This window comes from Vespa crabro, chromosome 2 (assembly GCF_910589235.1).
Source record: "Vespa crabro chromosome 2, iyVesCrab1.2, whole genome shotgun sequence".
In the NCBI taxonomy this organism is placed as follows: Eukaryota; Metazoa; Arthropoda; class Insecta; order Hymenoptera; family Vespidae; genus Vespa; species Vespa crabro.
The window spans coordinates 22,252,965-22,266,685 of NC_060956.1; the positions used below are offsets into that span (position 1 = coordinate 22,252,965).

Consider the following 13,721-nt stretch of genomic DNA (forward strand, 5'->3'; position numbering starts at 1 on the left):
ATGTATTCTCCGAGGAACGAACGAACGAACGAACGAACGAACGAACGAACGAACGAACAAAGAAAGACGTACTTACTTTGGCAAACGAGTCCTCGTTCGATCGGCCACATAAAGAACGAAGTACAAACTTCGCAAGCGGTGGGAATATTAATGATGGTTAATTGGAACATGTGATTACCATGTCGTATGGGCTCTTCTTGTTTCCGTTTCTTTTCCTTTTTCCGTTTACTCTTACTTTGCTTTTCCGGCGCTTCTGTCTTAACCAATGTCATGAATTCGTTCATAAATCCTCTGAAGGCATTAACGCCCATTGTCACGGGAAAATCTTCGCTGGTATTTTCTTGCTTACAGACGGTCTCCATAACGTGAAGAAAATTCGCTATCAGATCGGTGTACTTTATGTTTCCTTCTACGCCCTGTTGAATAGCAACGCTGTAAGTAATAACCAGCTCGTCTTTGAATTTACGCAACGCCTGTTTAAAAACGCGATCCACCTCACTCGGTTTTCTACCTTCTTCCTGAGCCTCCATTATGTATATCTTTTTAGTAATGAAGTCCTGCATAAGCGCCAATTCTTTGGCATCGGATATGATCTTATCCGTGCTGTCGGAAAAAGCGGAGGTACCGGTAAGACTGAATTTTGAAGCCACCGTTTGTTTGGTAGCGTCATAAGGTGTACGCGGTGGCTTTCTGTTTTTCCGTCTGTTTGGTGTATTCGCTAAAAGACATGGCATTTTGAGTACTCCTCCATTCTGAATGCACTTTACGTGATACAATTGTTTGCAATCGACGCATTTGTATCCTTGGGTAACAAAGGCGTCCATTTTCTCGTGACAACAAACGCATACGTCGTCCTTCGCGAAGCGCGCTACTTTTCTAAAACGATGACCGGCCAAGGTAAAGAGATTGTTGCCCTTCCATTCCAACAGATTCATACCGGGAGCGAGTTTCAATTCGTTAGGACTGGTGTCCGCGCCGGACTTGTCGTCGTTCAACGCTGACGTCTTAGTAGCCGGATCGGAATTTCTTCTTCGAAGTTCCGAGGTCGTTATGGCGTTCGATCTCATTCGTTTTCCCGGCTGTTGGCCCTTATAAACCGTTTCGTTCTTATTAACTGGCCAATCGGTGACGGATCTAGAGGTGACTTCGCTCGGATTATCCTTTCTCGTCCATACGTTAATATTTTCCATGCGTTTCATGTCAGCCTCCTTAATGGTACCAAGGAAGAGATTCCTCGTCTCACCGACGCTGGTATCAGAGGCGCTCTCGCCCATGGATCTGCATTGGACCTCCCTCGATGGTCGATTTCTTCTGGCACTTCTTACCGGCACATCCGGCTCGAATTTGTCCTTTGGCCTAGAATTTTTATCTTTAAGATCCGTTCTTCTCGCGAGTACGTTCTTCGCGGCGTTCTCGTCGTTCGTGGGCTCCGCCTTGGCCGAAGTGCTGTCGCCTTCGGAATTTATCCTTCTCGAATATTTCTCTTTGACGTCCTTACACAATCCATAATTTTGTTGTTCCCGTCGTGACGGCGAAATTGGTAGATTTTCCAAGCGATCTCCCGACAGTCGCGACTCGCGAGAATTTTCCATACGAATGAAACGTTCGCTCGCATCCAATTTGACGTTGTAATTTGCAGCCTCGTTCGGTTGTTCCAATCGAGAGTGTTCCAAAACATTATCGGCAATGTTCTTATATTGAGAAACGTTCGGCGATCGAGCCACGGTCGCTTTCTGCGGCACTGACATTATGTAGTCGTTATAATTTATGGAGGAATACTCGGCCCTCCTTCGCCAAATATCCGCATTTGGACTGCGGTTCAAATTCGCATTGGAATAATATTTAATTTCTCTAGGATTCGTAAAGGACGGGGCGACATTGAAAATGGGCGGAGCGCTTTGCACGGCGTTCGGCATATCGCCATCCGTTTCGCCATCGCTACAACCCGTCGACGAGCTATCGGTTCTTTTACTTATCGAAGACAATCTGTTGGAGCTCACTAAATTCGTATTCGTAATAACTATGGCCGAGTGATCGCCACGTTTCGTTCTTGTACTTGGAATGGGCTTGCAGCTCGAATTCTCTTGCGATTCAGAACTATTAACGCTACCTTGAGATTCGTAACTTTTTAAGCTAGTAAGACTTTCGATGCTGCTCTTACGCTCACCAATTTCTTCGGAATAAAACGTTTCGGAATTTTTCGGGGCGACGCTCGTCGACTCGTGCAATACCCTTTTATTCGGTGTAATTTTCCGTTTGGAATAGGGTACGCTCGTGTCGCCGGTCGCCGCTTCTCTACGTAAGTTCTCTTGCCTGCAAGACGAGATCACGAAAATTTCACGAGACATCGATATAAAAGGGGAGGAAAAAAAAAAAAAAAAAAAGAAGCAGATAATTACATGAGGACGATATAGTAGTTATACGATCGACTTACTTGACCGGCGTTAAGCGCTTTTGCGCTTCCAACTTTCGAGGGGATACAGTGTACTCCGGTAAGGAACGTTCTTCGCAGATTGACAATGATCTGTAAAGGAAAATACGAAAACTATTAGCTATGGAAGAAATGGAAAAAATATTACCAAAATACTTACTCTTCCGCGTCTGCGTGAGTCGCAGGCGAGTAGGTGATTTTTTGCTGAACCGTATGTTCCTCGGAATCCCGATTTTCCTGGGGTTCTTCGATCTTCTTCATATCATTCTTTCGCCTTTTAAGTTCCATGAAAGCTTTCCTAGAGTTCCTACCTCTAACGTAAGCCTGAAATATTGTTACGCAGGATCTTAATTTTTTAAACCAAGTACGTTGTTTGTACCCTCTCCATATGGCTTGAATATGAATAGCAGCTTCCGTTCTCGCGCGTAACGCCTGTGCAAATCGTTGGGCACATACCATTCTCCAAAATGATTGTATTTGCACTGCCGCATTCTTTAACCTTAAGAACCTTCTCCTTTCCAAGCAAGCACGAAACCAGTTCTGTATCGTCGTGATACTCGTAATGATTTGTTGATGCAATTCTATATCGAGCTTTATCTTCTCGGACTCTCGAAGAAATACCTTTGTCGTTCCAAGCTGATAATTGTCTCTATTCAGATTCAACGTTAACAAAAAATCACGTACATCCGATTGCGAACTCAAAAGTCCTTTGGGCAATAACATTCGATACAATTGAATAAATTCGTCGTATGTTAATCTGACGTTAAAGCCTGCTTGTCTAATTCGAACGGTCTCTAACATCCCGGTATATCTTAGCTGCCGCTGTACGGTTTCTTCGTCGAATTCGTTTGGAACTTTATTGGCGTTGCTTTTTATGCATCTAATGAAAAAAGGATTTGCTTGATTTAAGGTATCCATAAGGCTGTGTAAACTTTGTTGAAATTGTGCCGATACGGTCATGGGCTGCTTCCTTGCTTTTCCCGGACCAGTCCCATAGCTTTGCGTTCTTCCGGCGAGAGTTTTCACAGTCTGAAGATTCTTTAGACCCTTTTTACCTCGTTCCCTTGGACGAAACGATTTGTTTTTCCTGTAAACATTTTCAATTGAGGATCATTGATAAACATATATATATATATATATATATATATATATATATATATATATATATATATATATACGTTATAAAGCGCTCGACTATTCCTTTTCCTGTTCTTTTGTTTATTCCATCGTCTATTCCTCGTGCTTTCTTTTATTTCCTCGCGTAAAAGTACATCATAGAGACATGGAATATTATTTATTATAATATAAATTAAAAGGTAAAAGAAGAAAAAAAAGAAACAGGACAAGGAAAAAGCATTACAATGTCTACTTTGGCGAACGGTGCATTGCGATTTTGTTTTTATTACTTTTTTTCTCTTTCTCTTTTTTTTCTTTTTTTTTTTTTATTTGTTCTTTTCTTGAAAATTTTTTCTTCCCACATACTTAATACGAAATGCAAGATATACGACAGCAGACAATACAATTGGCAGAGTATATAGAATATAATATAAAGGTAAAAAAAGCATAGAAAAATAATTGTAACGATATAGATGGTTAATTGTTGTCAAAATTGTTGTCGGTGACAACTTCATTCGTTGGCACGTGGGAAAGTGGAACAATCTATATATTGATACTGTTGTTTTAGAACTGCGAGTATAGTTTGTAAAAAAAGATTCGTTGATAGATTTCGATATACGCTAAATGCATATCCATACGAAAAGATCTATAGATGGAAAAAGTGGAGATAGGTCGAGTAGTGGGTTGCTTTTTGTGAGAAACGTGTCCATCTATTGTTATTGATAAACGAGTAACATGCACCAATCACCATAACGTATTGAAAAATTGCGCATATTGAACTACACGTTAGATCGAAAGAAATTTCTGTGATGACGGATGATATAATAGGATTATGTGTTTACAGTTCGAAGAGAGGATTGTGCGTAGGGGCTGGGGATATATTGATGACTAGATAAAATGACAACGTGTAAAGCCATGTATGTATTGCATGGGAAGACCATTAATATCGTACTAAGACGTGATACGAAAGAAACCAACTTCACCCATAAAACCTAAGAGAGCACGCAACTACCTTTACAAGTGAGCCAGTGATTTTTTATAGCTTAAATTAAATTCTTATCCAAGATCCAGGAAAATACGTTTACATACATGACGATTTGATTAGCGCGTTCCATAACGTTAGCTTCGTCTTTCGGAAGCACCCTCTCTAGTGGTGTATGAGTATCCCGTCTGAATTTATTATTATTACTATGAGGCTGGTCTTCCCTCCCCCTTATTATGTAATTCTTCGTTGTTGTTATATTCGACGGGTGTTGAGTCTGATTAATGTTTCTAAACTGCGGCCACGATAATCGATTGTTGTTTACACTGTCGTTTTCAATTTGTACGCAGGATAATGTGGCGGTGGGAGTGGTCGATGGTAAACAGACATTTCGTTGCTTCTGATAGCTGGACGGACGAGTATGTTTGTGAGAACTGAAAAATCCTTTCATGCTTAGTCGATTTCTCGACGCGATCGTGTGATTTAAATGCCTTATGATTATTTCTTTTGCTTATGTAATTAAGTACGTTAAGATTCATAAATGACGAGTTTATTGAATCACAATATTTATCGTTAATAATTTTTTGCTGATTGTAAGTCGGCTTAAAGTTTAGTAAGAGACGACAATTGGAAATCGAAATGACCGATCACGAATGGCAATAATAATAATAATAATAATAATAATAATAATAGTAATAATAATAATAATAATAATAATAGTAATAATAATAATAATAATAGTAATAATAATAATAATAATAATAATGATAATAATAATGATGATAATAATAATAATAATAACAACAACAACAATAATAATAATAATAGTAATGAATTATATGAAGTAAAACATTATCGCGTTCTCGCTCGCGATCATGCTCAAAAGAGAAAATGCTCAGAAAGAATAATGCACTCGAGAGTGATAAGATATTTTCATGTGGCGAAGGTCATCAGGTTGCACTCTAATCACATCTAATACAGAAGTGCGAACATAGAACTCTAAATAAAGTCTGTAAACATACAGAATCAAAGTGGTGTGTAATAGCTGTATGGATTTACAATTGAAATTCTATGATACTTGTTAGGGGATAGGATAGCCCCTGATTGATACGTAAAATGGAAAGGACCTTTTCGAAATCAATTCAATTGTTTCTTTTTTCTCATTAAACGTCCTAGTATTATTTGTCGCGCATAGAAAGATAATTTTGATTTTTGATTTTTCAACAAGAGAAAATAATTTACTCGGATATATTTCGGCACTACTGTCAATATTTCGTACAATGTTGTAAATCCATAACATATCTTAGCCTAAGAAAACGTAACATTTCGTAAAGTGACACATACAGTGGATCAAATACCACTTACGCAATTCGGTTAATAGTTAGATTGACGGCCGATAACGTCACAAGATGGCTACAGGGACAAAAGACAATGTGGCCAATATAAATATACTCAACGTTCCAATTAGATATGAACACACAAAAACCTTTTTAGCTAGATGCAAATTTATACTCCGTAGGGTGAGACAATATGCAGATCAAACATATTCATAGTCAAGCGTAAAAACATTGGTACTTGCTCTTTATGATTATTAATATAAAATCAATAAATGCGCTGCTCTATTGAAGATGTAAAAGCATTTGACATATTTTTTTTTTTAAAGAATCACCCTTCGTGAGAACGGATATAGCATTATAATTAATGCGTAGAAATTAATGCATACCTTATTAAATTCTCGTTTGGCGTCCTATACCTGTTTTGTGCAGACGTTTTACTACCATCGGCTAAAATAAGATACGAGGTAGGTATTAGAAGGTAAATTCGAAAAACATTGGATATAAAAGTAATCGCAATTTCAATATAAAATATAATTACCTCTACCATGTCTATGCGCACGTCCTGCTTCCTGAAAAGCGAAGTGAGCTCGAAAAAAAGCTCTGAGAATAGCCCATCTAAATACAGCGACTGGATCGGCACCAACAAGTTCTCGTACAAAAGCCAGGGATGAATTTTTGAGTACACCGACTACTCCATCTGGTCTCATCAAGTCCAAGTTCTTCTCTCTCATATTAGCAGCTTGGTATTTGACAGAACCTGCGTAATGCCGTACGACAAAGGCCGCTTCCCGTCTCTGCGGCGCTTCATAGAAAGGATTTTCTTTGTGCACCGTATTAAATTTTTGCAACAGTGTCTCATTCGTTGCACCTGGAAAGCTAGAAAGATATGCATTGACAAAGTGTTATTTTTGCTTATAATTAATTATTCCCGTGGGAAGGGGGTGGGGGCGAGGGAGGGGAAGGGAGGGAGAGAAAGAAAAAAGAAGTGCTAACTTGCATTGATCATCTAAAAGGCAAAGGAGTCCATTTGGTTTTCCCTCAATGAGATTTAAACAGCCAGAATTGTCGCTGTATCCTATATCTGTCCATCTGATTCCCTGCTTCCTGTACTCTCTTTGTTCATATTGAAAAACATGTTGATTGAAGTAATGTTGCAATTGTTCGTTTGCATAATTAATGCACAACTGTTCGAAGCTATTGCACGTCTTGAAATCTTCAAAACCAAAGATATCCAATACCCCTATACTATTTCCTTGATGATCCCTCAAAGTATCCTTCTTAGAGAGTAAAGCATGATTGACCTATGATTGTTAACGACGATTAAGTTACGAACGGTACGGTAAAATATTTAAGATAAATTTGCCTGAATCTTATACCTGAAGTACGATCCAATCAAACAAAGCCCCGTATAAACACTTGGCCATTGCATCTCTTGCCGCTATTGCTTCTGGAAGTCTATAATTAATGACCAACGTTTCGCCAGAAGCTCGCGCGCGTTTAGCAGTTAATGCCGCCAAAAGAGTTTCCTGTTTCACCCTAAGCAATTCGGATATTAATGCGACGACTTCAGGATTCTTAACCCCTACTGCCTCGTCGTGATGATGATAGGATTTTCTTGGTTGAAATTCCACGTTGCCTGGAAAATGGGATGATATCGTTAGTCACTTTTATTAAAAACAATTAATAATATTGTCAGTAATCACCGAGTAGAAGAACGGCCGATAAAACTGCAAAAAGTCGTTTTTGCTTTTCAGGCGTGAATCCCACCATCTCCATAGACTGCTTCAACCGCGAAAATTCATGTCTTTCATCGATATTTTCAAGACCGTAACAGCCACTTTTGTTTAAATAATTATAACGTTCGCAACTTTCTAAATGTAAAAGTTGCCTTTCCTGTTCATTTGCGCCAGCTAATAAATAATAAAAAACGTGGTAATTCCTTTCGTTTCTTCCTTGAGAAACTATCCTTGACTTTTCCAAGAGATACTTCTGGACTACTGCCCTGTTGTTCAAATAATAATTATCAATAGTTGTTAGGCAATTTAAAGTATAATATGCCTGATAGGAGAGAGAGAGAGAGAGAGAGAGAGAGAGAGAGAGAGAGAGAGAGAGAGAGAGAGAGAGAGAGAGAGAGAAACTTACCCATGTACCATTCCATTTTCTTTATAATTCACTTGTATGAATTTTCCAAAACGGCTACTATTATTATTATGTGCAGTCTTTGCATTGCCAAACGCCTCAAGTACAGGACCGGCGCTAAGTATCGTCTGTTCAACGCCACTACCATGAGAACCCTTTTGACTTAAGGCAGTTAGATGATGTAATAAAAAGTTCGTTGATTCCGTTTTACCCGAACCACTTTCACCACTAATCACAATACACTGATTCCTTTTTTCTTTTAACATGCAATGATACGCCGCGTCGGCTATCGCAAATATGTGCGGAGGTATGTCCGGGCCCAATCGTCTGTTTTGATAAAGTTTCACGTACTTTGGATTATAAATGGGATAAAACTTAAATGGATTTAAAGCAATCAATATGCTGCCAACATAGGTGTATATATTTCCAGCTAAAAATCTAGCACGAAGATTGTCTAAAAGGGTCTGCTCGTTAAGATCAGGAAGCTGACATAAATCTGGATATTCTTTGTCTCGCGGTTGATACAGGAATCTATTGAAATAATCCTTTAATAGTTGCGGATCCATAGGAAATCTACTGTCGCACCATAAATAATCCGTTTGCTTTTTCCTCAAGTAAAACCTAACGGAGATATTACCAAAAACGAGAACGTATATAATTATACTTTTTTATATATATTTTCGTAATTAATTAATGATGATATTAGAAAGATATTATGTTACCTGTAATACTCTTGCTGAGCAGCACTTTTTGGCCAGAGTAACATAAGCGCTACGGGACATTCGGAAGGACCAAGTCTTCTTTCTTTACACTCCTGCCCAACAGAATTTCCTACCACTTCTGCTAACTCGTAACCATTGGAGACAGTGGCATCTACCAAACCCAATCTTTCGATAATACATTCGACTATTTCTGCCGAAGAAGTCTGTTTCGTAGCTTTAATGGATAACGCTTCATATTCGGGGCTCCATTCGCCCACGAATACCTGTACCACTCCAGAGCCGCAGTTATCCATATTTATAACCCTGAAAAATCAGTCTCATCGATAAAAATATATTCCAAATGACATTGATATCCACGTCCTAATAATAGAGGCCATATCGAAGTAAATGACGTTTAAATTACCTTCCTTCAATTAGGGTTAGCAAATACGTCCTCTGCCATCCATAGGATACTTCAAGCGTTTCATTATCCCTTCATTCTTCTTCGTTGTTACATACACCCACTCATACAATGGTTTAAAATAACTTTTACACATTCTGTTTAAAAAATGTTACCTACTATGCTCTCACAGTTTATCATCAATGGTCTATGTACACGCATCAACTATATCATATCTTGAACGGTCATGTAACTTTATTTCACCGCACGACTTATGCACTAGCTGGAATTAACCAGACTGTATTTAAGTAAAATACTTAATTTAATAATAATCGTCGTCGTCGTCGTCGTCGTCGTCGTCGTCGTCGTCGTCGTCGTCGAAATTATGCAGAAACAATCGTTCGACTAAATAAAATATCATAAGACTTCTTTCTTTCTCTAAATAGCAATATAAAACTGCTTAGGAATATCAGCGCTTTAATAATCTTCTGCTTATCATCGAGTTTTATTTTCATTCTATTATTCAATAATTTGATCGATAGGAAAGAATAGAGTATTATAATTTTGCTCTATATTATTTCAATATAATAAAATAGATTTACTAAAATTATAATTTTCTCTTTTAGTTTATATAAATTCAGTCAAATAGCAGATCCATATTATTGATCTTGTTCTCAAAGAATAAGAGTATTTTTCATTGATACGATTACTTTTAACCTTAATGTTAAGCTTTTAACATTAAATGCCTATAGAATTTTCCTGACAGCCATCAAATTATTATCATGAAATTTCTTGTACGCTTGCAAATTGCGTGGGTATTCTATTGTTGGCAGGCAGTAGAATAGTCTTCTCGCTATGACAAAAGTATATAGGTCTCAATGTATCGGCATATCCGTATGCTTTTCAACTGTTTTAACGTGTTCATCGCGTCAGGGATCTTTCTCTCATGGATATAATATTTCTTGCAGAAAGTTTTTCTTAATCAGAAAAATACTTTATCTGAAAAAAAAAAAAAAGAAGCCAATTAGCGAAATGTCAATTTCTTCGTTGCTAATGACAATTTATTAAACAATTGCATGCACAATCATCTCAGCAAGGTATCTCAAGGTGTTTGCAAATAACGACTTAGTAAATGAAGGATTTATTGGTAGTAATAAGAATACGTTTGGATACGTTATTAATTTAAGATTTACATGAAGTGGCATAATTATTCATGCAATATCTATCATACGTAGGAACGTTTCGAAGGAAACGAATTATCATCGCAAAATGAAATGACAGCTAGAGATAGGGGGGGGGGGGGGATGGCTTGACGCTTCGATGCAAAAGAAAAATCGCTGGTATAACCTTAAAGCAAAGAGACGATATAAATTACATATGCTTTCGTCGCGTTAAACGACTTGTGTACAATTACGAGGACGACGATAACGACAGAGCCGATCTTAGGTCTTGCGAGGAAAAAGATAACCCACACCTATCGACGACCTTTTTCGATCCTATTACGCACATCCACGCGTACAGTGGTTGATCGTTGGAAAAAGTGGTGCACATCGCAATAAGGAGAACAACACTTCGAAACAATATTCAAGCGAGCATTAAGCTAGATCGAATCCTATATACGACACCTTTCTCTTTTTTTCGCCATTTCTGCGTTTTACCATGCATTCGCTTTAATGAAAAGTAAAAAAATTAAAGATATATCTCGCGAGAAAGGACAACGCACGAACTGTTGAGGCAACGTTTATTGCTGCCAAGATCGTTCCTGCATCCGTGTCTACGGCTTGACATTCGCAAGGAAAAACTTCCCGTCCCGACGATTGGCGGTGGGTCACGGATCGTGCTACCAATCGAGCGCCGATACGCGATCGCGAACGTCAACAGAGTAAACTGGGCTTAAAGCGGCAAAAGGAATTTCTCGCTCGAAGGTAGACCGATCACCGGACACCACCACCACTACCACCACCACCACCACCGTCGGCAATAGTAATAGAAATAGCAACACCATCTACTACCACAATTAATGCTCGTGAGCGATCAGAGAGGGCAGGGGGGGGGGGGGAGAGAAAGACTGAGAGGAGAGAGAGAGAGAGAGAGAGACGGAGAGAAAGAGAAAGAATACGCGCGTCTTAAAGGGCATGCACTAGAAACGTTCAAGAAACACGCATGAATTTCTTTTTCGTTTTACCTCCTTTGTCGATTCCAAGGCGTTTGCAATGACACATCCTTTTGATGCATGAAAGGAGAGCCTGTTATACACTGGTAAGTACATACTAATCGCAGCCTCCCTTCCTCTTCAGCACTGCCACTAAACCGTCACCGTATCTCGATACGTCCAAAAGAGACTCCTTCTCCTTCTTCGTTCGTACGCCGCAAAAATAACCTTCTTTTTTGGCGAACACCCTTCGAAGAACCAACACCTTTAACGAGGAGAGAGAAACGAGACAAACACCCACGATCGCTGTGTGCACACGGCTATGCTTTCTCTCTCTCTCTCTCTCTCTCTCTCTCTCTCTCTCTCTACATCCAACCTCTTTCTCACAACACATACACACACACACGCGCGCGCACACACTGGATCTCTTGCTTCAGAGGCACTTACAATACGGGCGAACTGACGTTCGAACGAATAGGACCTTTTCTTGCTAAACTTCTTATTTCCTAACGGTCGAACTTGATCAGGGATCTTAATGATCGACGACGATCGAATTCATTCCGATCCTCTGGAATTTTCTTACTTCTCGATAATACCAACACGCGATACGACAAGCCCTTGCCCAGTTTATCGCCCTTCGTCTTCTCTCGGGATCCTTCGTCCCGATACGTCCACCATTTCGATTTTCCTAATCACGTGACTTTTCTGGTAATACGATTGGCTTGTTCTTTCGGTCACGTGGTACATCGTGAACCATTGGGAAACGATAAAGAGAAGGGAGAATAGTGAATAGTTTCTACAGATCTTGTTATCATATTAGGAATTTCCTTATTACGAAAATCCTTGATTAATCGAAATAATATTTTATATTTCTTTTGTTTTTTTTTCTTCTTACGACGAAGAAGACAACCGATGAACAAAGAGAAAACGGTACTTTTCTAATTTCGAATATAAACTACGAGTCATTGAAAAGGTATGTGTATTCAGTAGCGCTCTCGATGCGATTTAAATATATAATACAAATGTTGCACTTTTAAAAGTAAAATATTTGAGATATTAATTAAAACTTATCGCATCAAAGTTTTTCGTATACAACATATATTTATAGATATATCTATGAAGTAACGAACATAATCTTTTACCTCTCAAAGTTAGTTCGAGCATTTCTTCGGCAGATGACTCTCGAATCGTGAGCGAATCGATCGATTACATCGAGCGTTCGAGAAGTTCTCATGAAGGATACTTCGATTGTTTTCGATAAATGTTTCAAGTAAAATCTAAGAGCTAATATCTATCTATTAATTACATTTTCTTAATGTAATTTAATATAAATAATAATTTAATATAATTTGATATAAAAGCGAAGTCGTAAAATTTCTACTAAAGTCTCTTCTCGTTTAAGTATATCTCTGTCGTGGATATTTACGTTCTCGTTGATCGCTATAAGTAAGGATTTAAAAGGTAATAGGAACATTTTGAAAGAGAAAAATTCGAGTCCAGATATAGAACATCTCCTTTAGGTACTCTTATTGATGTTCACTGATGTTCTACGCTGTATTTTGATGTACCACAGTCGTTGCATCCATTTGATGGGTCGGTAAAAGAATTTCCTCGATGCCGGGAGATCTATTTTATCGATGGCGTTTACCACTCAAGAATGATTATCATTCGAGAGATAGACATTGATTAGTACCTTATTGTACTACTGTCGCTTCGTAAGAAAACGAACTTTGCGAAGTTGCAAGAAGATATTTTTAAATGTACCCTTTAGTCTCAATATCGAATGATTTAGTTAAAGTTATACGCGACAAATGTCAAAGTATCAAGCAGAAATCTCATTTGAAAGTTTTGATTGATTATAACAGGGGATTGGTTTGGCTTTCAAACGTAAATACAAAGACGCTACATTGCCAATCAAGAACCAGGTCATCAGGTAAGCAGATTTAATCCAACAAAATCTAGGAATATCTTTTAAACCATACACGTATCGTTGCTCATTTGGGAAAAGTTCAATTTAATAATATGGAAAAAAAAAGTATATGTACGAATGGATTTGCAGTTCGACATAAAATATTCCGATTTGAATCGATCGATCGAAAGTAAATTGATCTTGATAGACGAAAATATACGTCAGTTGAGATATACGTCATAAAGCGATTCTATGCTTGACGCGATTTCGCTTTGGCGGTGCATCGACTTGTTCGATGCATTTTTTAAAGAGGAATTTCTAGCCGCGTTTTATCGATTAAACCGAGACTGAGAGAGAGAGAGAGAGAGAGAGAGAGAGAGAGAGAGAGAGAGAGAGAGAGAGAGATAAGGTATATAAGGGATTAGAACGTTCGATATTTCTACGAGCTCGAAGTATCTCGCGTAGTACTATTTACGAGAGATTACGTTCGGATCGTTAGACTTACGATCGTTGATCCTCCCTCGTGACGTAACGATGCATCGCGCAGTTGGCGC

General features: G+C 38.5%; 1 protein-coding gene across 9 annotated transcripts in view; it reads right to left on the minus strand.

The window, feature by feature from the left end:
• The window catches only part of LOC124433005 (unconventional myosin-IXa-like), a 19,953-nt gene extending 7,930 nt beyond the window's left edge, over positions 1 to 12,023 (minus strand). The window contains exons 1-15 of one of the 9 annotated variants that reach the window (XM_046982475.1): positions 11,706 to 12,023; positions 11,292 to 11,506; positions 9,131 to 10,105; positions 8,728 to 9,030; positions 8,009 to 8,626; positions 7,570 to 7,868; positions 7,243 to 7,502; positions 6,860 to 7,167; positions 6,405 to 6,742; positions 6,253 to 6,313; positions 5,895 to 5,942; positions 4,637 to 4,963; positions 2,592 to 3,518; positions 2,435 to 2,524; positions 77 to 2,313 (exon numbers count right to left, since the gene is read on the minus strand). In XM_046982475.1, coding sequence (XP_046838431.1) covers positions 77 to 2,313; positions 2,435 to 2,524; positions 2,592 to 3,518; positions 4,637 to 4,963; positions 5,895 to 5,942; positions 6,253 to 6,313; positions 6,405 to 6,742; positions 6,860 to 7,167; positions 7,243 to 7,502; positions 7,570 to 7,868; positions 8,009 to 8,626; positions 8,728 to 9,020 — 5,806 coding nt within the window. In that variant the 5' untranslated portion in view covers positions 9,021 to 9,030; positions 9,131 to 10,105; positions 11,292 to 11,506; positions 11,706 to 12,023. Of the gene's footprint in view, positions 1 to 76; positions 2,314 to 2,434; positions 2,525 to 2,591; positions 3,519 to 4,636; positions 4,964 to 5,894; positions 5,943 to 6,252; positions 6,314 to 6,404; positions 6,743 to 6,859; positions 7,168 to 7,242; positions 7,503 to 7,569; positions 7,869 to 8,008; positions 8,627 to 8,727; positions 9,031 to 9,130; positions 10,106 to 10,453; positions 10,726 to 11,291 lie in introns of those variants that run through there. The other 8 variants (XM_046982476.1, XM_046982477.1, XM_046982474.1 and 5 more) reach the window with 8 other exon arrangements.
• Between the last annotated feature and the right edge of the window lie 1,698 nt (positions 12,024 to 13,721).